Source organism: Tinamus guttatus, unplaced genomic scaffold, assembly GCF_059628265.1.
Source record: "Tinamus guttatus ecotype Peru unplaced genomic scaffold, ASM5962826v1 Tinamus_guttatus_pri_ptg000060l, whole genome shotgun sequence".
NCBI lineage: Eukaryota > Metazoa > Chordata > Aves > Tinamiformes > Tinamidae > Tinamus > Tinamus guttatus.
In genome coordinates, this window is record NW_028288594.1 from 4,149,827 (window position 1) to 4,177,287 (window position 27,461).

The 27,461-nt window shown below is 36.1% G+C and overlaps 1 protein-coding gene across 2 annotated transcripts in view; it reads left to right on the forward strand.

Annotated features, from left to right (window-relative positions):
- The window catches only part of ITGB6 (integrin subunit beta 6), a 29,019-nt gene extending 7,241 nt beyond the window's left edge, over positions 1-21,778 (forward strand). Inside the window, exons 6-13 of one of the 2 annotated variants that reach the window (XM_088519463.1) lie at positions 2,517-2,606; positions 7,869-8,003; positions 8,220-8,637; positions 9,545-9,767; positions 12,355-12,452; positions 17,105-17,224; positions 20,077-20,243; positions 21,553-21,778. In XM_088519463.1, coding sequence (XP_088375589.1) covers positions 2,517-2,606; positions 7,869-8,003; positions 8,220-8,637; positions 9,545-9,767; positions 12,355-12,452; positions 17,105-17,224; positions 20,077-20,243; positions 21,553-21,654 — 1,353 coding nt within the window. In that variant the 3' untranslated portion in view covers positions 21,655-21,778. The remainder of the gene's footprint in view (positions 1-2,516; positions 2,607-7,868; positions 8,004-8,219; positions 8,638-9,544; positions 9,768-12,354; positions 12,453-17,104; positions 17,225-20,076; positions 20,244-21,552) is intronic. The other variant, XM_088519464.1, reaches the window with a different exon arrangement.
- The last annotated feature ends 5,683 nt before the right edge of the window (positions 21,779-27,461 follow it).

The window sequence follows — 27,461 nt, forward strand, 5'->3', positions numbered from 1 at the left end:
GTGTAGTATTCAGGCTGTAAAATACACGTTATATTTCCAGTCCTGTATAATCCACTGAAGTTTAGTTGAGAAGAGTTCAGTCATATAATATTCTTGATCTCCTTCAGACTGGATTCAAAGCTTATCCCCTGCAGGTGTGTGCACATTATTATCTAACACACAAATATTGCACAAATGCAGAATATATGTACTTGCAACATTGCATTCTTGTCAGGGAAAGCGTCTTTTCTCTTTTCTTTCTTTTAGATAACTGTGTAGTAGCTGTATGGTTGCACGGGCACATCTAACTTAAACCCAGCATTGCTTTGCATGGTCGCAAGAACTTTTAAATCAGCATTGCTCATGGTCAAACATTTATTAGGCTACTAAAAATTAAGTGCAAGAAAGAGGAGGGCATTCTTGACACTAAGGAGTGATAATTTGAGATTAATTATAAAAATGATTTTAAAATGTTCATTTAAAGTATGTTCACATATGTCTAACTATTGCATTGTTAGTCTAAGCTCAAAATCTTAGCAAAGCAGGAGGGAATATATTCTTAAAAGAACTATTTATCTTAGAAGTGCCTGTGAATATTGCAATTACAATAATATTTTTGTCTGTATATCCTGTTTTGATATTTAAAAAATACAAATATTTAAGTTTTCATAAAGTAGTTTATATCACCTAAAGTTTTGAATATCTTAAAACTACAGATCAGTGAACAATTGGTATTTGTTTTCAAGAAAAATTATTTAAAAAATGCTCAAACGCCTATGAGGGAAAAGTCCCTCTTTATTCCCTAGAAAGCAGGATTGCTGTACAAGCAGAAATTACTCTGTGCCCTTTTTTTTTTTTTTTTTTTCCATTTTACATCAGAGGAGAAGGTGCTTCAGACTGTATTTTACTACTTCAGTGAAAACTACTCCAATTTCTACTTTTGTTCAGAATTTCAAATGGTTATTATAAATTCTGCTCTCCCTATTTATACTGCAAATTCTCCTCTCGTTCACACTGCTAAAAATTAAACATAAGCCCACTGAACTCAAAGATAAAATTCTCAGATTTCACTAACACAACTCTCTTTAAAAAAAAAAAAAAAAAAAAGTTTATTAAATATTTGCTGAAAGACTATTTTCAGTGAAGTCCTATTGAGAAGTTAGATTGTAGCACTCCAAAAGCATCAGTCTGCCTCAACTTGTTAATGGTTAATCAAAAATCTATGCTACAAGGTAAGGCTTAACAGATGAACGAGAGATTTCACGTAGACTGGGTATGCACCATATCCTTGTATCACTGTACAGAAAACTTTTGTTCAAAGACAAAAGAAAATACAGTCTTCCCTGCTGTTTGTTTTGCATGCCAAAACTCTATACTTAAAATTCCAGATTTATTTCCTCCTATTATTTATAATTAGCTGATGAAACATCCCTGCTTACAAAATGCTCAGTTTTTATATTTTAAGAAGTGTCCTTCCGACAGCACTAATCATAGGAGGAGTCAGGAATGCAAAATTGCCAACTGTAACCTAAAATGTATTTAATCTCACTGATTTACAATAGCACTTTAGAAGTCTAATGAATTATAAGTATTCCAAATATACAAAGTAATCACAGTGATTTTGGAAATGTAAGGTTTAGAAGAGAGTAAGAGTATCAAATTATCTGTGTTTATTGTTAGCTCTTTAGTTTTTTTGTTTGTTTGTTTGTTTTTAACAGCAGCATTGATCCTATGGTATGACAAATCACAGAAAACTAATACTGCAATGTTTGTTAACTGTGGATGCTAATTAGTTTCTATAGGCGTATGTATGAGTAAGAGAAGTGCACATTGTTAACATTTGAGCAAGACAAATTTTAAACAAGCATATTTAAAATCTAGGATTCCCTGTTAGTGTCACAATGCAATTTAATACAAAAAGGAAAAAAGACTTTATCACTGAAGTCAATTACCATGCAATCAGTCACAGTCACTGACCGCTGGTACAGGTGTAGGGTTATGCTGATCACAAAGCAGCAGCAATTTTTAAGAGCCTCTGTTCTAAGTATTTGTCACCCTTAGTTTAAACAACTTAACTTCTGTGCCCTTACTGAGAAGAGGTTAAGATGCTGAGCTGCTTGCAAAAATAGAGAGACTGCTATTGAATGTAGGACCTCACACTTTCAAATAATACAGCAAGAGCAAAGCAGTCAAATCTGGTTTGGGTTAATTTTATTAAAGAAAAACATAACCATTGACAGAGTATATCTTCATCCTGAAATTAAGAAAAAAAATCAAAAACATAGCTAGAAAATATTACAGTATCAAACTTCGAGATGAATATAGGTGCTTTAGCAACATATGTTCCTTCCAGTGAAAATAGCTCTGCTTCATAGGACTTAAATAGGATATATATTTCTGAGGCACATGAGGGTCCTTTAAAATGTTACTGTTATTTTAGTTGCTGTGATATATTTTGTTCTTTTTTAGTGACTTGGTCCTTGTCATGTAGGTGGGTTTTCATTTTTTTTTTTTTTTTTTTAAATTGATATTTCCAGAACTATGCAAAGCTTATTCCTGGAGCTACTGTTGGGCAACTACAGAAAGATTCTGGAAATATTCTCCAGCTGATCGTTGCTGCATATCAGGTAAGGTGCCTATAATGTGTTTTCTGGTTGCATGTTTATATTCTCAGAATTAGACTGCCATTTTTTAAAAACAAAGATCTTTGGTAATTTTCAGCGTTGATTTCAAGACCATTGTTATTTATGCATAAGTGCCAACCTTTACAGCAAATCTCTTTCTGAGAATTGAGTGTAGAGACAGTGGCTTTGTTTGTAATGATATTACATTCTATTCTTACTCTAGCTTCCTGAAAGCCTTAGTTAATAGAATGGTTTGGTAGGATTCACCCTCTTAAATGAGGAAGTAAAAAAAATAATTATTTAGAAATTGTTCAAAATATAGAGCCACAACATTAAGATGCTTTTGCTAGTCAGTCAAGTCATTATTAACCTGTTTTAATTATTAGCTGTAGAACTGTCATAGGGCAAAGTAATTGGAAACAATTAATATAACCAGTACCTGTTTTCACCATGAAGTTCCCTTTGGAAAACATGAATGGTAGTAGGTATCACGGCATCAGCAATTTTTCTAGCAGCACTTCGCTGAAAAGCTCCTTTTATATATTCATCCTCAATTCTGCATGTTTATTTTCAATGAATATTCAATCTGTTAATTGCAGCTACCTTTATTATTTAAGGTTGAGTATCATGTTATTCAGAACTATATCCAATTTCCCTTCTTTTCCTTTCTTTTCTCCTAGAAAATTTATTATTCCTTACTTGAATTGGAATGCTAAATTTTATGTCAGTGTATCATTTATCTTGTCTTCATAGTCCTCTGTTTCAAGCTTGCTGTAAATTTTTCCTTAGCATAAGTATTAGCTCTTCCACCATGATGCAGCTCTATTTCTATCAGTAACTGTCACCAGAGCATATATGCAACTATTCTGCAAGAATATCTGTAAAAGAAGCACTATTCTGCAGTTACTGCTATGCTCTACTTTAGCAATTTGATACTGCCCCTGTGAGGCTGTTTGATGTTTTGAAAGCAGAATACAGGCTGAGAAAGAGGATTTGAATGAGTTTCTTTATATTATATAGAGAAATATGAAAAGATGACAGAAACATAAACACAGTGCTGCTTTTTAGACATTTTTACAAATTTTTGAACAGAAATAGATATAATTTACTGATGTACCATAGATTTCTGTCTGTTCTCTCCCTCTCACATTTTATTAAAACCCTGCTCTACCCATTGCTACAATTAAAAATAGTTCTATGAAATTCCATTTTCTATTTTTTACTTAAAAATTGTTACACTATTCCTCCTATAAGCTGAATAAGAAAATCGTTATTTTAACCAAAATTATTTTGGTCTTGGTGATAGAAAAGCAAACCAAATTCTTTTCATTCTTACAAAATCGATGCAATTGTTTTTTATTATGTTTTTCAAATGAAATACAAATACCAGAAGATTCCCTATCCTTTGGAAAATTAAATATGCAAAGAACTTTAAGATTAATCATGAGACTCTATAATAGTAATAAATTCAGAGGGAGAACTTTGCATGAATAAACTCGGGGCTAAACTTGCAGTGGAGTCAGGATTTTACTCTAGAAATCTAACATATCATTAGTCCAATCTGTCAAGATTTATTGAAGCTGGCACTGTAAAGTATAGACAGAGGTACCTCTATTTAAACAGCTGGAAATGGGCAGCGTTTTGTCACCTGATGAGTAATGGAGAAATATAAAGTATTTTTTATTAGGTGCAGAAAAATGATGCATCTGACTGCGTTGTCATGGCAGGCATCTACAGCTGCTGTATTATAGCTATTGGAGAGTATGTTCTTGCCTATTTCATACCTGCTGTGCATGATGTTTTTTCTAATCCCCTTTTTGAACTTGATGATATTTTCTGTCTCCACAGTCTCTGTAGCAAAAGGTTCAATTGCACTGATTTAAAAAGTACTCTTGTTTTCTCATTTCAAGTCAATTTCTGTGTTTTAAAATTTCACTGAATGCCCCTTCAAGTACTTCAGAATTTGGTGAATAACAGGTTTGCATCCAGCGTATATTCTTCTACTCTTCATGATTTTGTAGTTTTTCATCACCAAGACGTGTCCCATTCCGTATCTTCTCTTTCTGCTCCTTCTCCCAGCATTTCAAATCTCTCCTCAGGTGCTCTGTTACCTCTTTACCTTCTCTGACTTCACTGTGTCTTTCCTGAGATGTGGAGACCAGAACAGCACGTAGTACTCAAGGCAGGGTACATCAAGGTTTTATATAGAAACAAACGGATGCCCCTCTCTTGTTCTCTTGTACTGATGGCCAGTGCAGTGTTGGCTTTTTGGTTGCTCCTGCAGTTTGAACGGAAGATCGCACAGAGCTGTCAGTGGTGACCTCGGGTGCTCTTTGCTGAGCCCAGGTCATCTGTCCTTTGGGTGCAGTTTGGGCAGGGTTATGAAATCGGTGCTCTCTCCCCTCCTATAGCAGCTTTCTGCTGGGTGGATGCAGGAATGGTGTTACTGCAATCAGGTCATAACTCATTCTGTCCTAGTTCAAGTACAGCATGTCTAGACCATCCACCAGAAGTGCTTATACATTCTTAATATCCCACATACATTTCAAAGTGTACAAAGTGTACAGGTAGGAGCATGTCATGGTTTCAAAATATCCTAAAGTCCATTTTATTACATTTAACCTTAAAGGTTAACAATCCTGTCATTTCAGGATCAAAAATCTTCCAAGCAGGAAAGACTGAGAAACACCTTATTTGACATGAGTGAAGAAATTTGAGGTTTTTTTAGGGTAGGAAAGGGCAAACAAGGGTAGGCTTACAGTTAAAAATCACATGCTAAACAGAAGAGCTAATCCCATTTTTTTTTTCACAGACCTTCTACAATGTTCCCAGCACTGTAATTCAACTCCAAATGTCTCTATTTCTTCACCTGCAAAACAGGAGTAAATAAGCATTTGCCTCATGGAGTAGTAAAAATCTTTTAACGTGTTTAAAGTACTTCAGGGTCTGTGCTTGCTGTACAAACATGAGATTTGCTAATATCGTTCATGCATGTGTTGCTATCTAAAAGCTTCAAGAGAGGAAGTAAGCAACTTAAGAAAGTCTGAGCTGTCAAAATATTTGTTACAAAGAGTTCTCATGTTCTTCCTTAGTATGATTCATTTTCTTCTGTAAGTGTATTTCTGCCTGCCTCTCTTTTTTTAAGGTTAAATCTGCATAGGTCTGTATCACACAATCCCAGTTTAAATTGCATTGTGCTGAAATCAGGCCTTTTGATGAAAAACGTATTCCAGCATTTTAAAATTTAAGAATTTTTTTTTGTGCTTGGTGCATGACATAGTAAGATTGAGGAAATAACACCCTTTTAAGCACTTTTAAACATTTATACGCTTTTAAAAGAGTATAAGTACCCTATCAAGTGCACAAGTTTATAACACTTCAGTGTTCTTTTACTCATAAAAACCTGGAAATACAAATCTTTCTCTGCAAGTGGCTTAAAGCTCACTGAGCTGTCCATAGTTTGTCCCAAACTACAGGCAAATTAATACATTTGAAACACTACAAGAAGGTCTAAGGTCTAAAAAAATGGATTTGTCATGGAATATCCATTCAGTCTCACCTGAGTAAGGTGCGATGACTGCACACTTCTCACAGAAATAAATGGGTGCATGTTCCTAACAACCTGGTACAGATACTGTGATTTTAACTACTAGGAGCTTGTGCTGAGCAGCATTTAATTTTATCTTGCAGTTGCACTCTGAGTCTTGTAGTCTTGCACCAGGCAGAAGTAGGAATATTTAGTGACATACCATGTTACTTTAGTATAAGTCAACTTTCACAGTTTTATCTTGAGTTTTATTTGATCCTGGAGTCCTTCTGATGTAAACAAGTTGTTTTCTAAGAAACTCTGCATTGCTTTAATAGCAACACAAGCATCTAGCTCCGAGACAAATGGGAGGGAAAAATCAAATGTATCCAGAGCGAACCACATAACCAACCTCATGCCTCATGCACGGCTTCATTGCTCAGACTGCATGCTGGAAAGAGGACTGGGTATTTTGTGAATATGTCTTATATGATACGTGTTCTTGTCGTTTATTAAAGTTATTTGGTTTACTGAAAAGGTCTAAATGAAAGCTCATAATAAAAAAGCCTAGGACAAACCTGCAGAGAATCCAGCACATGTTCAAAAGTTAGAGAATTGTTCTCTATGTGGGTTTATATTTATTCTACTTTTTGATTTCAGGTAATACCACTGTATTCACCACACCCTTACTACAATGAGTCATCCTGATTCCTTTACTAGAATGACTCACTAAGGGAAGGCCAACAAGCTCCTACTGCTTTGAAGTGCAGCGGATATTTTGAAAAGCATTTGAGCTTGCAACAGCTTTAAAGCCAATCAGCGAGACTTTTGCTCCTCTGTTGCTGAGGTGCTTCTGAAAAAATCCCTTTTACTGGAACCACAGTCTAGTGAAGTCATAGGGAATTTCCACATGGCTTGATATAGGTTTTGGATTAGGGCTGCTGTGTAATCAAAATCGACATAAAAATATTTTGAAGTTAAATATAATAATAAAAAAAGAGTATGAGAGCACTCAGGAAGTAAATTGAAGAGTGTTTTTTCATTTAAGAAATGTAAGCTTTATTGTACCAATTGATTTAAGAAATGAGGACAGTGTTGGATATGTCTTCAAATAGCATCAGCAGCTCATGAAGCAACAATTTCCATTCAGGGGAAAAAGCACCAAGTGAGCTACACAACTGTATGGACTATTTGTGGAATTAGATTCTGCTCTTGCCCTGAAAGAGTTATGGGGGGGCCTCACACTGAGGCAAAACTGGACTTGACATCTGCCCTACTCTAAGAGGGACTGTAAGGCTTGATTCTAATAGTGGAGATAAACAAAGCATATGTCAATATTGTTCTGGCTATTCAAGTGGTAGCAATGCAATCAGAGATAAATATCCATTCCTCAGTAAGATCGGAGACAAAGCCTGTGTCGGTCAACAGAGCACTTAGTAATAAAGGCTTTAATAAAGCATTGAAGTTATTCCCCTGGAAGGGCAGGAAATAAGCACCATGATACAAGATATTCAACTGATACTACCAGGGCTTTCATCTGAAGGCTGTTTCTGTTGGTGCTTTCTTTTTTACTCATTCTCCATTTTTCTTGCAATAGAGAAGTATGTAAATAAAGTGCCAAACCCATTAATTTACTCCTGTATGGGTAGAGATAAGTTACAATCTGTGTTACACAGATATGGGACATTAGCAGTGTTTGGCAAAGTTTTCAATCCATTCATCATTTCTTTTTGTTTAAGGAGCTGAGATCTGAAGTAGAACTGGAGGTCTTTGGAGACACAGAAGGACTTGATCTCTCTTTCACTGCAATCTGTAACAATGGCACCTTTTTTCAACATAAGAGGAAATGCTCTCAGGTGAAAGTGGGAGAGATGGTAAGTAAATAAGAGTTTCTCGAAAGACATTAATTCCAGAGACTTCAAAATACCAGGGTAGAAGTTCATTCTTTATTAAATAGTACTCTCCCAAATAAGTTGCAAGAAATCAGGAAACCGCTCATGCATTCTTGTTCCCTCCTCTGCATGTGCTCCCAGCCTATCTTGCAGTCCTCGTTGTACTGAGCTTTGAATAGACAACACTTTCTCTTCCAGGTCTCTTTTAATATGACCGTAAGTCTCCCTACTTGTGAAAAAAATAGAAGACGTATTGTGATCAAACCAGTGGGTCTCAGTGATGTCCTGGAAATTGAAATTCATCCACAATGCAGCTGTAACTGTCAGGCAAAGGCTGAGGCAAACAGCTCAAAATGCAACAGTGGGAAAGGATCTTTTGAGTGTGGAGTCTGTGTCTGCAGCCCTGGCTACGTGGGTCCACATTGTGAATGTGATGAGAATGCCCCCAGCACTAATTCTTGCAAGGGCTCCACAGAACAGAGTTCCTGCAGTGGGAGAGGTGACTGCTACTGTGGACAGTGTGTTTGCCACTCATCGATGTATGGAAAAATTTATGGGCCACGTTGTGAATGTGATGACTTCTCTTGTGTGAGGCACAGAGGACTTCAGTGCGGAGGTATGTTCCCTCTGAAGTATTTTTACTATGTATAGCTTAGAACCTTATTGCCTTGCTATTAGCTATGATCTTACAAACATCTATTTTCATGATGTATTAAATTATAATCTTTTCACTATGAAGTGCTGCAACTTATATTTCTGAATTATCTTTAATTAAAACCAGTAAGCAATTTTAATCCTGTTTTCAAATGTTAAAATGATACATCTTTAATCACTCTGTAGCTAGTTCAAGTTGGCGTAGCTTTGCTGGAGCCTATCAGCTTTCATCACACGGGGTCAGACTTTTAATAGCTGTAATGATTGTAGCTCCAGGGAAGTTTAAGTAAGTATATTGACATACATTAGTGTTAAGTACTGTACAATTTCACTCTGGCCTAATTTTCAAAGTATACCCTACTTAATCATTTTTATGCTGTGATCTTTTAAATTTTAATCCAGTGAACTAAATGATTTCAACTATTCTCAGTTTGTTTCAAAATGAGTGCAATAAGATTTTGAGAGCTTATTCTGGGCTGTGTCATTATAAATCAGAAGTGGTACTGGTAGAACAGTGGGAATAGTATCAAACTGGCATGAACCTGTCGTGACACGGTGCTGACTAGATAGACTGGGATCATGCTGCTATTAGTGAAAGAGGATTTACCCATTAAGTTGTGCTCTGCTGGGAGATAAGAATCTATCTGGAGGACTCCAGTGAAGTGAATGGGGCTGCGCTGGCTTGCAGCCAGATGAAGTGAAAATTTGATCCTCTAGTTTCAAATTGAAAATGCTGAGGGAGGTAAAAGGATGGTTTAAGAGTGAGAACAGTTGGAGAAAACATCTGTTATTAAGGAAAAATATTTTAAAGACAATCGTTTGGATTTGTATTAAAACTTTGATCTTAGGTATAATGATTGTTTTTGCAGGCAATGGTGACTGTGATTGTGGTGAATGCATGTGCCACAGTGGATGGACTGGGGAATACTGCAATTGCACAACCGACACCGGCTCCTGCCTTTCTGAGGATGGGATGCTGTGCAGCGGGAGAGGGGACTGCATCTGTGGCTCCTGTGCTTGCACACACCCAGGGGCTTCTGGAAGCACGTGTGAAAAATGCCCACTATGTGGTGACCCTTGCGGTTCTAAACGGTAACGTGCCAGTTACTTCTCTGATTTTTGTATCGTTCAGGTAACTGTAGACTCGGCAGTGTGTTTACTGCTGCCATTTCATTAGAGCTACAGACTAAAATTCGAGAGTGTCTCTGTATTCTTAATAGGGCAGTCGTAACTCAGTCGTAACCAACTGTTTCTTGACATTGCTCCTGTATAGCAGACCTTTAAGGAAGGTGGTTTAATCACCTTCAGATAGCACAAGTAAAACATTACACTGTTCATGACTGTACAAATACTCAGCGTGGTGGCCTTCAGCGATATCAAGCAAATGCAGATGAATGACCTTCTCTCTCTAGTACAGAATAAAAATACCCCAGCCAGCAGAAGTGAGAACTCACAGCAAACAAACTGACAAAAATTTGGAATTTTTATTATATTCTCCTGTGTTTGAATTAATAAGGTCATACTACCTGCTCCGCTTTCTATAAGCACAAGTTCATATTCCAAATTCAGTTCAGTTTGATTGAATTAAACAGGCCTAACAAAGATAAACTAGGTCATAGCCGAGAGATAAAATCGAGGGAAGCTGTATGTCACATATAACTTTATGATAAACTGACTGTAAGCAGTGAAGTGTCTTCTATTCACAAAGCACACATAATAGGTGTAGGTTGCCCACTGTGATGCATAGTGTGTGTACAGTTTGTGATAGGAAAAACAACTGAAAAATATGTGCAAAACAAAACTTACCCCTCTAAATAGATGTGTGCTTATGCTTGTATTACCTGAGCTCTTGCAGGGCTGAAGTTGGTCCAGAATAAGCAGGCCTTAGTGCAAATTTAAGCTAAGAATCACAGAACACTAGTTATTAATGACCCTGGTTTTGCTTACCGAGTCCTGAGTTGGTGTAAGTTGCATTAATGATTCATGACTAAATCATGTCTGTTTATTTAGAGCTGAGGCCCATTTCTTTTCCACATTAGCTCTCCACCATTGTAGTTTCATGCATGTCTTTCCAACATATACTATATGTGAGATGAAAATCTGTTCTGTGACATGTAATTTAGTTGTCATTTATGTTATGTCGTTTATGTTATTGCTAAATCTGCCCTATAAAAGAAAGCTTTGTTCAAACTTCAGGCACACAGGTCTACGTAAGCATAGTTTAAGTAAAGATAAATTTTGTGTACAAGAGCTCTAAACACTAAGTACAATGATGCTGCTCTACTCTGCCCAGTTTGGTAGAGAATAAAAAGAAATATTAAGTTACATGATGGATGTTCCATTACATTAGCCTATTTAAACATGTATATTCTACACAATGTTAGATCTTTTCTCTCTTTTGCAGTCACTTGCATTGCTGAGATGCAGGACTGGGAAAGCCAAAAGACACAGAACATTTGGAATACTTGGATAGGGTAACCAAAAGAGCTAAAACCCCAGGTCAGAGGGGATAGAGATTAATGGGTAGGCAGCTGAGAAAAAGAGAGTGGTAGGATGAGAAACATGGCAAATATGACAAAAACACCAACAACACTGAATTTATCTCCGTTAGATAGAGGATATCCCATTACCCACTCACTTTTACTATTCACCACTTCCAGAGCTAGTGATAAGGTCACCTTCATCCTGTGAAAATAATCTCCAAGGCCTCATCTTTATTCTCATGGAGATATGTTACTCAATGCAGCAGGAGGTGGCCAGGTTTTTTGGGGATGTTTTGCTGAGGTTATTCGCATTCTACTTTATTTGTTTCCTTTTTCTTTTATTTTTTTTCTTTTTCCTTTTTTTTCTTTTCCCTTTCCCTTTTCTATCTTTTTTTTCTCCTTTTTCCCCTTCCCATTCGAAATTTTCATATATGAATTCTGTTTGTATTTCCCTTTTTCCATGAATTAACTCCAGTCTTACTAGAAGCATTGTGTTGCTGTGAAATTTTTTTCATAGGCATCTGTGGGAATTGATTTAGACTCTCTCTCTCTCTTTTTTTTTTTTAATATCTTAGTCATTCCATTGTTAAATAAAGTAAATAAATGGAAAATGCTCTTCCAATAAATTGCATCAGTATAATTAACGTTTAAGTAAGTAATGCCTGAGACAAGTAATTGCATTCAAGAGACATCTGTTGAGACAGCTGAACAGTGTTTTTAGTCAGTTGATAGATATAATGCATTATTCAAAAGACTTTCAACAAAGGAATACTTATAGTAAGTGCCCCAGCTTGATCACACTGAAGTCAATGACAAATATTGTTCATTTGATAGACGTTTCTTTGACTGGTATTTAGCGTAAACCTCGTTCAGAGTGTTTTTGAATATGACTCTTATGCGTGAGTTATACCTATGTCTGTAGTAGACCTATATGATTAATGTTGCCTGGGCTTCTGTCTGGTGTCTAATAAGATCTGGGAGAGAAAGAGGACAAGAAAGAGCTTATCCACAATACCTTTATTCCTTTTTTTTTTTCCTGTTGTCAATACCTATCATATTTCTGAGAATTACTGTATCCATATCACAAGACCTTTTGTAAGCTTGTTTTTTTTTTAATGTAGATGCATACAACTTGTCTTTATACTGGTGGTTTGTGACAGGCAGAGAATGATGAGTTGTTGAATTATATTCCACAGGAGCTGTGTAGAATGTCATTTGGCTTCTGATGACAAGTCACAGGGAGAATGCAGTGAAAAATGTAAATTGGTTGATGCAACTGTCAGCACTGCAGAGGGTTTGTACACTCTTTTTTTCTTTGCGTGTTTGTGTGATTAGACATAGTTTTCCCTTTCAGTAATTTTATATTTGGAAGTAGCCTTGCTTTTCTACCATGGAATTATGTTAGGTCATAGGTCATTTGCAGTATGTCTACCACTGTTGTGTGGTAGTGAGGAACTGCTTTTATCCCTCCAAGCTGATTAACTCATTGGAACACACCTATTTTCTAAGCAGTTTATATAAGAAAGAAAGAATTGAATAAATACTGCTCCCTGTACACCAGTGGCTGATGGAAACCCCTGAGATCAAGTCAAGCCTCTATCCTAAGTTTATGTGGCTTCTTTTATCTTACAAATACTAAATGACTGATTTCAGTCATCATGCAGACTGTTGATTACAGCAGGTAGCTCCCCTAGACACAGACCTTTAATCTATGTAAAGACATTCTGCTTCTTGTCAGTTTTTATTGAGACATTTCTAGTACCCTAAAGGTGAAATGCATCATCTGCGGCTCACAGCAATTTGAAGCTGTGCTCCATCAATGAGAGTTCTCAGAATAGAAACTGACCTTATATAAAATACTGCCCTCACAGACAAAGAAGTGTTACTTTATACAAAATATTGCATCAAGGCCCTTTCCTTTTTCTTCTTTTTCTGCTTGCAGAGAAAGTTGCTTGCCCATACAGTAGGCACTGGGTATTTATTTTAATGTCAACAACTCCAGTCCTATGGCAAAACACAGTGTACATGATGCAGTACATAGGTGTGATATGTCCACATCATAGACCTAACATTAGCATTAAACAATGCTGACAAACATAGTAATTAGGATGATGATGCAGAATGCTTTATGTGTACGTATGCTAAACTGTTAAAAACCTATATAAAGCTACATACATGCGAAAATTTCAGTGATATGTTTCTGAGAAAGCTCCAGCATTACTGCTTTGGAGGGCATTACTCCATAATAAAAAGCTCAAAAGTTGCAAATAATTCCCTCAGAAAGGAAGGCTCTTTCTAATGTAATGTGTATACTTCTATTAAGTGCGTACTTTATTATTTTAAGTTATACTTCTATAGACTAATGTATTTGCATATAAATACAAATCTTTTTATGTCGAATTCAGAAACAGATAAGGAGTATTTGTTAAAAGCCTGCAAGTAGAAAGGGAAGCAGCTGCACACCAAATATTTGAGCACTTTTATTGTACCTATGCAGTTAGTGAAGTTTATAGATATGGCTTATAGATCAAGTTTAAATATATATAGTTTACAGATCAAGTCTTGTCCTTCCCTGATTGGGACTGTCGCCTTCTTTAGATTTAGAATTTGTTTACAGTAGTTAGCAACTGCTGTACTTAGAGCTGATTAACTGTTCTAATCCCTCAAAAACAAAACTGTTCACAAATTGTTTGGATGACAATTTGTAAACAGTTTAAAGTATTTAATTATCAATATTTAATTATTTAAATATTTGAGATGGATGCTTAGCATAACTTCATTAGTATCACAATGCTTCTTTCTGTTTTTCTTTTTTTTTCATAGTTCAAGACTTTCTGAAGATTGAAATATAAATATATGTAGGGTGTATAATTAAGTAAAAATTGGTGCTTTAAATATCAACGAGCTTTTTTACATCATAGCAATATATTAAGTGAAACTGAGTAGCTGTTAAGAAAAACTTATGATTTTACACTTATATGCACTTCTTCTGTTTCTTTGGAAAACTTGTTTTATATTCTTGGCAGCACTTTTTGCCTACTCGGTTTCAGTTCTGGGTGGGCTGTGGTTTCCCTTCCTGCTTCCCTGCAGCAGGGTCACTTGTGCCACCACTAGCGCTCCTGGTTTGGAGATCACACAGGGCATGTGATGACGCAGCAGCTCGTGAGGAGCTGATGGTTTCAAATTTACTGAGCTGTGGCTTCTCTCAACAGCAAATAGCTCTTCTAGATATTTGTTTTCTTTTTACCTATTTTGAATGGTTGGATTTTTATTCAAAGGAAGGGTTGATCACTTCTTTGCCAGATGAGTCAAAGTTGAATCTTTGCTGCTGTGATCGCTACCCAGGCGGAACCATAATTCCTAAAACCCAGGATCTTCTCTTGACCCCAGTCGTAGGGCTTGCAATCCTAAAACCCAAAAGACACCATTACAATTTCTTTGGGGAACTTGAGCATTTCCTCCCCTTCCATTTCCTTCTCTCCCCTGTTGCTCTGCTATAATGTCAACTCCACACAAATTTCCCATCCAACAGGAAAGTACGAGACATATCCTAAAGAAGCTTCTAGCTTAGTGCTCTGGTGTTATCTCTTAAAGTTAGATGAAACTGTCCTCAAAAAGCCTTTTGCTGAGCAAACACAAACAAGAAAGTTCGTAAGGACATTTTTATTCACAGTCAACATTTTTGTTGCATCCTTTATCTAAGCATCCATTACAACACAGCTTAGTCTTTTGCATTTTGAGGATCCAGCTAAGGTTACCCAATTTCTATGCCAGTGTGACTCCACACTGGGAAAAGTACCATGTTCCATTAGAAAACACAAAAGAAATACAGGTGTAAATTATGTGAGTGTAGCTACACACTGAGAGGTTTTCTGCATATGAATTAAAAATGGCTTAAGCAATACTATCTGTAAGTGAACCTTCACCCTAAAAGCAACATCAGAGGAAAAAAAAATACTAAGCATAAGTTGAATTCTGAATAAGTTGAGATGCTATTACTGCCTTAATTTCTCAGGCCCTGCACAATATCATATTTCTGCATTCCTTGGTCTCAAATTATGACTAAATTAAATTTTTATTTTAAAAAAACTAATATATTTGCAGCTTGTGCTTTTTTGGAATTTTGGCATACTTGAACATGTTTGTAGGATGTGCTGTGCACTCTGAAAGGCTAGAAACTACTACTTTGTGTGTGTGTGTTTTGTTTTTGTTTTTGTTTTCCTCCTAAAGTAAAATTATTTGTATCTTCTTGCTTAAAAGAGTTGGGAAACAGCAAATATTGCAAAATCTGTGATAGTTTTATTGGACCTGTGAACTGCCAAAGAGTGTCACCAATTCGGTACACCCAGTCCGGGGTTTTCAGTCCTTTCAACAAAAACAAGTCTTGTTAAATCAGCAATTCCTGCCTATTATCTTGCTAGATAACATATCACTCTGTAGCATCAAGGGCAGACAGCAGGTTAAGTGTAAGACTATCACAAATCAAGAGGATGTTCCCATTAAAATCAAACCAGATGTGATCCTTGGGTTATAAAAAGCAGACAAAATGACAGTGGCATGTTCAACTACTTGAATTTTCACACTCTCTGTATAGTTTACCAGGGTTTGATATATAGGAAGGCCAAAATCTTATGATACTAGGCAATATGTTTTTTTAAAAAAAGAAAATGACCACTTGATTCTTGATGAACAGTACCTTTCTTTAAAATGCTATTATTGTGGTCGGATTCCTACTCTGTGTTTCATTTGTATTCTTGGTATTAAAGTTGGCAAACTTAAGATTTTTAGCACAGTTGCTTATGCAATTTCTGTACCTGCTTTAACTAGATAAGATGGACAGAGTTGAAATGACAGTTGATTGTCAGTAAAGAAATGTTTGAGAAACTCAGTTTTCTCTCGCCTGTAGAAATTAAAAAAAAAAAATGGAAAAATGTATTGAACAGCAAAGCTAATTTACCAGTGTTCTTTAAATCATGGTTTATATGGAATCATAACAAATACTCAGCCACAGAGATATGTATGCAGTTATGAAGCAGGGTATTTTTGTTTCGTAAAAATATTATATAATGGCTAGGATCAGGATTTGGCATTTCTGGCATTGGACTTGTCATTCCAAATTTTGATCATCTTATTTGGTTTTCATCATCTGTCACTTCTAACTTAACCCTTTTTACCCTCATGCCTTTTGAATTAACTTTTTTAAGTAGAAAGGTTTGCAAGTTAGCAATCACCTGGGAAAAAAGGGGAAAAAAAAGATTACATTTTTCCGTAAATCTACGTTAAATGGAGGGACAAATAAAACAGGGCAGACTGTCATCTCAGATTACATTTTATCTGTTTTCCATTGAATTCTACTACAAAGATCCTAGAATTGCAGTTTTCTGTTATTGATTTATATTTACTGTAGTGACAATACATGACACACTAGTATTGGAGAGAACTATTGTAGAAGAAATAAAGAGCAGCCTTTTTAACACTATCAAGTTCTGTGTGATACAAGTATATCTACTTTTGAAACATAATCTGAACTTGCTAGGGGTAGCTCTAAACCGACCAGAACATACTGTTTACTTTGTCCTATAATTGAGGACTATTGCATTTCCTAGACAGCTGGTGGTTAAGTGGCTTGGAGTAACTTCCTTTTCATTGAAATTCACACTATACCAGATTCATAAAGTGCACTTGATGGTCAGTACAGATTGACAACACCTGTATCTGTTGTTCTGAAATACAAGTTGGGGGTGGGGGGGGGAGAGAAAATGCAAACTAAAGAAATGTAGAGTAGAAAGCTGTTAAATTTAGTAGTAGTTCTGAGGTTACTTCTGCTTTTTTTCACTCTTTCTTATATACAGACAAGGCTGTGATGGACATTATGCCATTTATCTCTCTTGCTTTACATGTTAAATTTCCCTTGATCTGCTGGATGACTTTTTTCCCCTCTTGTAGATTTCTCACAGGATAAATCCATTCCCTGCTCTTTGCAGGGGGAAAATGAATGTGTTACCACATTTCTCCTGACTACGGATGAACAGGGAAGAACAATCATTCACAGCATAAAAGAGAATGGTAAGCAGGAAATACTGCTTTTTCTCTATTGAGCCTGATTTAAAAATACAGGCCGTCAGCACTGGCAAGCTGAGCTATTTTAAACAGCAGTGCTCCTCCTTATCTTTGTAATTCTCCTCTGCCCAGCCAAAAGAGCACCTCCTAAAGTATTTATTTAGTGCTGCAATAAAATAAACACCCGGCCTTTCATGAAAGATGGGCAGAATGATCCAATGGATTCACCAGGTACTGCTGTGTTACAATCTCGGCTGTGGCCTTAGACAAACTGCTTTGTCTCTGTGTGAGTTTCCTACCTATAAACTCCACGGCTGCAAGCTGCAAGCCTCCTCCCCACCCCAGCCTCCAAGGGCTGCAAGTTAATTTTATAAAAGCTCTGCACAGTTCTAAAATGATAACACTGAACATCCTTCATATTGTATGCAACAACTCTGTTCAACTTGGAAATATCATATGTTTCCCAGACCAAGAAAAATTCAAATTACTATCTTGTTGGATATACCTGACGACATGAATATGCAATAGAATGCTAAGATATCTTTATAATTAATATTGTACTACTGCTAAGTTTTGAATGAGTTTCCCATCACTAGCCTAAATTTTTAAGAGACCTTTTTATTATCTGATGTCCTTTCATTTAACATTATTTCTTTATTTCCTGTTATTTTGATTGTGATTTTTCATTTAAGATCCTAATCATGTGGGACAGGAGAGAACATGGACACCACTTTCCAACAGGCAAACAGTTTGGTTTCTAGGCAATAAAGTGCTTTTTTTTTTTGGATACACCCACTGCCTCAGGGCTAAATGTTAATTAAGTTTTATGGAAAATCATGCAGATCTGTAGTTTTATTTTGTTGGTGTCAGGCATAAGATTTGAAGATATCCTCCTATTTTTGTTAACTCTTATATAGTGTTTCTATAGCATACCTATTGAGATTCAAAATGATTTCACTGCATGAAACAGCAGCTTCTTTTATAATAAGAGTAATCTGGTTATACATAGGTTATGTTTAGAGCAAAGATTTTTGTAATAAGGGGTAGTATTAGAGAAGTACATTCCTTTCTAAACTGCCTTCCTAAGACTCAAGAATTTAAGAAGCATGGGAAGGTGTTTCCCCTATCAAATCTATACTATACATGTTAGGAAGATATGAGGGGAAAAAAAAAAAAAAGAGCTATCTTAAGGGAGGTACAGTGTGTTAAGCCTTCTGTAGCAGCCCTCCCACGACTGCCAAACCAACCTCGTTGCCATCTGTTACTCTGCTCCTGGGGCTTGAGCAAAGGGGGAATGTTCTGTGGCTGCCAGTGAGTGTGAATGAGGATGAGACCACCTGAAATACTTGTTCTACAGCTTGGTGTCACCCATGGGATGTCAAGATGGCACCAAAAGCCAGAGCATTAACTCACTGCTCAACCAGACCTCTCCGAATTAAATAAATGGCACCAACCAAAAAAGTAATGCAAAATATAATCCCTGTAAGCCAAATGCAACTGAAATGAATTTTCAATGTTCTTAAACTCTGGCTCAACAGAAAAGTTTGTAAAACTGACTTTCATGACCAAGACCTCTTAATATTACAGTAATTCCTTAATTGAAATTTGCTGATGTGAGTCATCTGGTCTGGTCTACATGATTACTTTTACACTGAATCCTTGGGAAAGAAATGATATTCTGGAATAATACTGATTTTGAGTGATTTAGTTTGTATTTTTAAATCCCACCTTCTGCCTTAGATTTCGAGTTGTTACATGAGAAAAAGAGGATAGCAAAAATTAAAGCAAATGTTAAGAAATATATTGAACCCCTAACACATTTGTAACTTAACTGTGTAAGAGAAAAGGAAACACACTTAAGATACAGAATCTAGAATTCATGCCTCTGGTTGAAATGTGTCTGACCAAATATGCAACAGTTGTCCCATCTGCACATTGATCATCTCTATGTAAATTGAGAGGGAAATGTATGTGCCCAGGTGCCAGACCAAGCAGCCGTTACAAGAGACCTCCCTTAGCGTTGCCTCGTGCATCTTCCTGATATGTGGTATCCCCGTGGCCACATGGTTGTGCAATGGCACTCCCACCAACTCAGTTAAATTCTGTCTTTACCCCTTGTCACCCATGTTATCTGGAAGTCCTGCTTTAGGTGCCTTTCTATGAAAGTTGTGCTTTTTGTTTAAGACAACATTTTCTTTTTAGTGCTTCCACTGGCCTGTGCTCTAACGTAGGACACCAAATTCAGTCTTCAGAGCAGCAGTTCTTTAACCCTTCAGCTAAGTCTAACGTCACATGTATTCAGCAGTTGGATCTAAACATTCATTTTTGCCAAGATTGTGCTCATATTTTCATTAGAATATTTCCAAGTCTACACAAAAGAAAAGATCCACTGCAGTGTTATTTCCTAGATCTTACCTCTGCATCGCTGAAGTGGATGGCAGTCTTTCTACTCTTGTTATTTTGAATGATTATATTTTTGATTGTTTTTTGACTAAGCAAAACTTAGTAGTAAAACTTCAGTGATAACATCATAAAATTCATAATCTTACTCCACTCTATTTTTTAGAGTTAAAATGCCTCAAATCTGAGAATGATTTTCTAACTTTTCTTCTCAGAATGTGGATCTCTATCAGGCAGTTGCTGTTCAGCATTGTAAAAGCACCATGGAAGATGTCACTTCAGTAGATTTCTAAATCTTAAATGCGGTATTTCTCAGACATTTTCCCAAATCATCAGGAGAAAGCTAATATGGACTTGCAGAAAAATACAAGCTCCCAGCAAATGAGAGCTAGAGGCATCTTGGCTGTTTTTTTAACTAGTTACAACTTTTTGGGTTTGAACTGTTTCTGTTTCCACAGATTGCCCACAACTTCCAAATATCCCAGTGATAATGGTGGGTGTCACACTTGCTATCCTTCTGATCGGCGTTGTTTTACTTTGCATATGGAAATTGCTAGTATCAGTTCAGGACCGAAAAGAGGTGGCCAGATTCGAAGCAGAAAGATCAAAAGCTAAATGGCAAACGGTATGTCACATGCATTAATTTTATAAGCCTATCTTTACTTTGGCTGAATGACAATGTCTGAAATGTCTGTTTTATCTTTATTTTGTTCTTTTAAAATGTTAGATTTTCTGGTAGATTTTCACTGCATTTAATATTCTATAAATTAAAATAATGAGTTTTTAGAGATAAGTGAAAACTAGCTAGAGTTGAATATCCCAGTTTGTTTCCTCCATATGTACAGAATAACCTTTTATTGCTTTATTTTATTCTTTTAAATTGATACCTGGCCTCTGATTAATCTTACCAAAGTTGGCCACTGTCTCTAGAATTATCAGCATTATACAATTCCTCCCACAAACTGAGGCTGATTTAGGAAGAAGAGATTATCAGTTGCCTCTTTTATGCTGAGAGCCCACTTATATTTAGGAGCAATGTAAGCTGTCCAAAATGTAGGTAAAAGGACAGAGAAATCTAGGGCACAGCTTCTATCTATAGCTTGCACATGTCTAATGCAGGATTATTCCATATGTTCCCTTTTCCTCTTTCCCTCCTGCCCATGGCTTTTTCTGTCCTTCTGCAATGGTTTTTAAACTCGTGAGACTATTTGAAAAAAATGAATGTTAAGTTAGCAGTCCAAAGAGTGTCGGAAGGATATGTGATACATTGCAGTTTGCTCAGCTGTGTTCTTGTCCAAAACGTTATGATTGCAACATTTCTGCAAGAGCAGATACTTCCTGCCTTTCGGATTTTGAGACCACAAAAAATGGTTACTTACAGGCAGAGTCACTTCAGAATATTTTCCTAATCCTTTGAGAGAGCTATATGGTAAGATGGAAAAGAAGAATATGCTAGATAGAAATATATATATTTTTTCTTTTGTTCCAGAACAATTTCTTTTGTTCCAAAAAAAAAAATGGCACAAAGGGAATGAGAGGCAGGTATTAAAAGCTGAGAGGGGACTTAAACCCTCCTGCCAGTTCATGATAGTCTCAAGGGAGAGACCCATGGCAACTAACACTTCACATCTGAGAATATATTTTCATTTTTTAGAATTGTACAACCATGAGATTTGATATGTAAATTGTATTAGACATATGCTGGGATGCATCTTTGATGTCTTAGGACACATGTTTGAAAGCAGAAAGGCACTTGTTCAACTGTGTATGAGTTGCCCAATAGGGCTGGGTTGGGGATGGTTGGTGTCATGAGTCAACGTTATTCCAGTGCTGAAGAGGTGCATTAAAGACAGCGCCTTGCAGCTCTGTGTGCTGCAGCTGAAACAATGGCAAGGTGACATGCAGTGACTTCCATTTCTTCTGTTTGTTTTTAGGGAACAAATCCACTATACATAGGCTCAACAACCACATTCAAAAACGTAACTTACAAGAACCAGGAAAAGCAAAAAGGGGCCATGACTGCAGATTTCTACTAGTGCTTCCAGTGCTGCAGACTTCATTTGACTGGCAGGAAACCTAAAAACATTTTTCTGCCCTTATTTCTTCTCAGCTGATTATGTGGTATTTGTTTGCACGCTGCAGTGGTCTAATAATTCTGTTAGTTAAATATGTATTGTGTTAGGGAAAAAATAGGAACATTTAAAAAAAAAAAAAAAAAAAAAGCTTTAATACTAAAGCCTCCCTTCCCCCCCGCCCCGAATTAATCTTAGATGGCATCCCCAATAATTTAATCTGCTCATTAATAACAAGGATTAAAAAGTATCGTAAGCAAGCCTATTTCTGTGAACTTCAGTATGTACAATGAGTTTTATATTACCTTGTTCATCCATGCAATGCTATATATTTGTGTCTAGGCATGTATTTTTAGCAATTTACTTGGTGGGATGGGTTAAGTTTAAAAAGGATAAATTTTTCATGAATGCTGCTTAAACTACAGAGGTTAGAGGTGGGGCTGAATAACTTCAGCTCCACTCAGCTGTGGGACTGAATAACTTTTTTCATCAGAAACAATTAGTGTTATGGCCTGTCTTGAATGTACCTAAGGTATCTAGAAATACTTCCTTTCTAATTCTGCTTTCTTGCCTTGTTTCCCTCCCTCCATGTCCTTGAATCTTTTCCTGTTTGATGTTATTTAAAAATCCTTCCCTGGAGTTATTTCAGGGTAAGATAAATCAACCCTTATTCGTTCTAGGTATGCACTGCTTTTTATTTTGTTTCCTTTGAATTCCTGCAGAGAGGACCCAGAGTGAAAAGAAGTATTGGTAAATTAGAGAATCCAGATGAGAAATGTTATACCAGAGGATTACCAAAGAAAAAAATCTTTTTTACCCTTTCCATCCTATTTAGACACTCAAAATAATGAGCTGTGGCACGAGCTTTTTACATGCAGGAAAATTTCACACACAAGACTTAATATCACACCTAAAGACACTAGTCTTTCGTTGATGCATCTCAAATTAGGAGTTTTTTTTCCTTTTATTTAAGCCCAGCAACTAAGCTTTTTGCTTTTTATGCGTATGAGAAATAATTTATTCAGCTCTTTTTAGCAGTTTTTTCAAATTAGGCAGTAAGTAGAACTATGAATTTCACTTGATATTCATTTCTATGACACTAATGAGGATTTTTAAACCTCAGTTTTAACTGCAGTTATTAATGACTTGTCATAAATTGTAATGCTGTTATCATACACATCACCGGGAAAAAATCCCCAAATCAGCATATGATGGCATTAAAATGGATTACTTTATTGGATTACTTTAAGCTAACAATAATGTACCTTCTAGATATGATTTTTATTTTAAATTTCTTTTATATACTGGAATGTATGGTCAAACTGTACATATGGATGTACATGAAAGAGAAGGATTGGAAACAAAGGTACATTGATACATATCACAGACACACCAATAATGTTCATTCCCTTAGGTAAAGCATGTATTTGATCTAAAAAACTTGATATCCATTTTTTTTCAATAAATATTAACAAAGTCTGTGCAACTTCAGTCTCTATATCCTTTGCAATTATTGGATGTGAGACTCATATTTTAGATGCCTGTTTTAGGGCCTGATTCAAAGCCTCTTGGAGTCAATGGCTACAGATGAGGATCTAGTTTCAGTGAAACTATTAGTTTTGGTTTACAAAGATTGTTTTGTTTAAACAAACTGATTAATACTGTCTGTTAGTGGTCTAGAATCTGCATTATCTATTTCTGCACAAAGAGAAATAAACAGTATCAGAAGCCTTTGGGAAGAAGGTGATGCTATAACCACATGTGTAATGACAGCTATGGTTAAACTGGAACAGGCTAATTACAGGTTCATGTCTATACTCTTTGGTACTCTTGCATATCTCGGAATGAAAGATATATATGGACAGAGGCCTCAATTTGCAATCCTTCCAGCCACTAGACTCTCACAGATGTCAGTGCAGGTTATTTATGGTACCCAATCTGGTTTCCCTAGTGCATGAATAATCTCACTGGATGTAAAGCTGGCCCCCTGCATTCAGTGAGAGTTTTGTCTCAGGCTCCACTTGGGTCAGGATTGCTTAAAAGACAAGGGAAATTTGGATTTAGCCTATGGAAAATAGCTGTTACTTTTTCCCAAATAGAAGTCATCACATGACAATCTTTTTACGGAAAAATATTACTTCTGAACTAGTAAGCTATATTGCTTGTTATATAGCTTTTAAGTTCTGTTTGTCAGATGGCTGATTCTGCAGCTTAGGACTGAGGTTGAGACCCCTTCTGTAGGTCAACCATTTCAGTAGTAAATTATTTTTCAGTATTGCAAGATTTTAACTGAAATCATGTTCGCATTTCACATAAACACCAGTGGTCTACTGCCTGTTCTTACAGGAGGTTTCATTTCACAAGACCGATCAAACAGTTCCCATTTGTATCTTCTGTTCATCAGCAAAGATCCAAAAGGGTATGGAGATAATGTTTATACTCCAATTAATCCTCCTAGCAATCTTTCTAAAAATCATTAGTGGCATACAGAAATCAGGCAAAGTATCTTGCAGTTTCCTGTTCGTATTGTACTGTAATTTTTCTGTGCTTCTTCAAAATTGTCAGAAGGAAAATCACTCCATTCATAGAAGAGAGAAAACAGAAAGGCTCGATGAGAAAGACCTCTATCATTGAGGGAGGTTTGTTCATATGAGTCGTTCTTTTAAAATCATTAATTACCATAAAATTTGACTAAGATCCTAGATTTAAAGAACTTTCAAGGTCTTACTTGGGATTTGCCCTTGAAACAAGTGTAGTGTTCATTTCTTTGTTAACTGTATTATTTTTATCTTGTAGCACTGTCAGATTTTTTTTTCTTTCTTTTCTTTCCCCACCAAATATGACGGGGTTTGTATGCAGTGAGTGGGATGGAAAAGTCTTTCTGCTCTTTTCATGAGTATTGTTTTGACCTGAGGCTGGACCTTGGGAAAGGCCAAAACATTTTTAGTAGACATACTTCTATTCACTGAAGAATTATCTAAATACAATAAAATTGCTGAAGATTTTTCTTTTGTTTATCTTTTACACTTTACAAATGGTAATTTCAGTAATGTGTCTTAATTAGATAATTTTTCATTTGATTTTTAAAAGTTGCATGCTATCCTGTATTTTTATGTCCAGCTCGCATTCATCTTTGTTTTGTAAAACAGGTGGTGGGTAATGAGTCTTAGACACAAGACTCAGATGTCAAGTGCAATACTCTGTGTGCTGTCTATCCTATTCTTGCTTGTTTTCCAGTGGACATAAAGCAGTTATTGCTCCACAATTTTGATTGCACATAACATAAAAGAAAAAAAAATCTTAGTCCATTTGCAAGAGGCAGGTAAATCCCATGAGCTTGTTGCTGTAAAGTGGTGTTATTTAACCTTGAATAAAGACTGTAAAACTGAGTGAGCTTTTTTTCCTTTGTTAAACATACTTTCATTGCCTTTTCTTCACGCAGTTTCACTGTGTCACCTTACCATACATGAACTTCACTATGTCTGGATGTTCTTTTGTTTTGCTTCTTAGGGAAATAAGATAATGAATGAATATTGTAAGCAATTGTCAGCAGTGTTATCCTGAAAATATGATTGACTATTCAAGGCATGTTTTTTTATATAGTGATTCTTGAAGTGCTTAACTTGCTGAAAGCCAAAGAGCTGCTAATTCTGGAAGTGTAGTAACAGCATTACATCTTTAGAACTACATGGCCAAGTTTTTCTCTTCTGTTTAATCTGAAGGTTAATACTCCTTTTTCTCCTGTAATGAAAATTCATGTGTTTTGTCATAGCTGCTCCTTCGAGCAGGAAATTAGTATTCCTCTACATCTTTGACAGAACTATATTTAAGTCTATTGTTTTCTCCAGGCACGCGATAAGAGCACATCCTCTTGCATTTCACAGCAGATTGTGAAAACTGAAATGGATTTGATTGCATGATTTGTATACATACGCTGTGTCATTTAGAACGTATTCGACATGGAGTCTATACATTTTCATTTTTGATGGTTTCCATGAATGGCTCAAGCCTCAAAATTTTTGTTTTTCTGTGTCTCCATTGAAGTACATATCAGTTCATACTGAGAGATATCAATGAAAGCACAATGAGACACAGTACAGTTAAATAAAAAAGCTTTTCCTTTTCAAGATCTTGGCATGACACAATATCCCTGGAAGCTGCTAAGTTTTTGCTTTGCCACCAATCACAGTGCAAAGAGCAGAGAGGAACAAAAATTGGTTTTAATTGCAACCTCTCCCTTCCTCATGTTATTTATGTTACAGCTTACATTTATTTGAAATTAAATAGTGTAACTTAAAACTGTTTTAATAAATTTCCATATTCAAATAGACAAGGTTCTAAAAGCACAGTATATTTTTTAAATGCCAAATGCCATTTCTCCATGGGGTAAGTTTTCTCAACAGTATTTTTTTTTCATTACTCTCCAAATCTGAATGAGGTAGGAGGATAAATAAAATCAAGGTCTTTATGTTTGAAGAAACAGGAAAATTTTATTTGATGTTCAGCAGTTGGATGTTACCTGTGTTTGTGAGAGCATGTGCTGCAAACTTCTGGCTTCAGAGTTAATAACTAGTTCAAAGACAAGTTGTCCCTCCTGTTGATCTTGAAGTGGTTAAAACCCGCTTCCTCTAAAACTCTCAACTAACTTAAAAGTCAGACCTATAATTATAGTATAATTACCAAGTTACAAACCTGCTCCTGTTTCAGGTTATGGTTGATTTGAAAAATGACAGACAGAATAAAAACAAGACAAAAAAAAAAAAAAAAACAAGAACCATAAAGGTGTTAGAGAAATTAAGCCTGCAAAGAATCAAGAAGGGCACAGTGCTCTAAAAATCCTTAAAGTCAGGGAATCATGACCCCCTCATTCCCCTTCAGTTTCTGCAAGAAAAGTCCTCCATGGTAATGTCATGAGCCAGTGCACAAGGCAACAAGCAAATGAGCAGAAAGCAGCAGAATTGGACTTTTTATAGGCACAGTGATGTGCACCTCTGCCTGGGTATTTACAGCTACTGCTTCATATTGTCTGGGGCAGCAGCTGCAAGACACCCGCCTAACGTCTCCTTCCGCTAATTATGGGTTCCAAATTTCAGTTCTTATGTTATCTAAATCTGGCGAATAAAGAGGTTAATCAGTAGTGCTTTATCAAAATGAGATGCTTGTCACGGAACGTAGTCACTGTGAATGATTGGTCCACACATGGCCAGCCAAATCCCAAATGGTTCTGCTTGCAAAACTGTTTGCATATGCATAAGAAACAGAGAAAAATATTGGTCTCAGATATTACTTTTGTGTTTTGGCTTTAAACATGAAAACTTTATGGAATTTATGTATTTTTTCTAAAATTTCTGCCAGGCACTTAGCTGATAGCTTTAGCAGATTATTTAAAAAATATAGCATCTGTAAGATGTTGATCAAAGTATGGGTATATTGATCACATTATCTTGTAAGTCTGTTCAGTACATGAATCTACATTCTAATATTTTTTCTTGGAGCACATACTTTTGTAGCAGACCTTTGCAGAAATTCCCTGCCTTCTTCTAACACTGATTTCACTATAATAGTGTTAATAATGTTAGCTTCCCTGTGTATACCTTCATCTTTTGAACAAAGTATGACAGAGTATGTCTGTCACCTTAATTTCAGGGGGCACATACAAAAGGCTTAAATCGTTTTAAGCTCATAGATTGTTAAAATTTAAGCATCATATTAGCTTCTTTGCCATATTTGAAGATTTAAGTAAATGCTGAGGTCAGTTACATGGCAGAGTT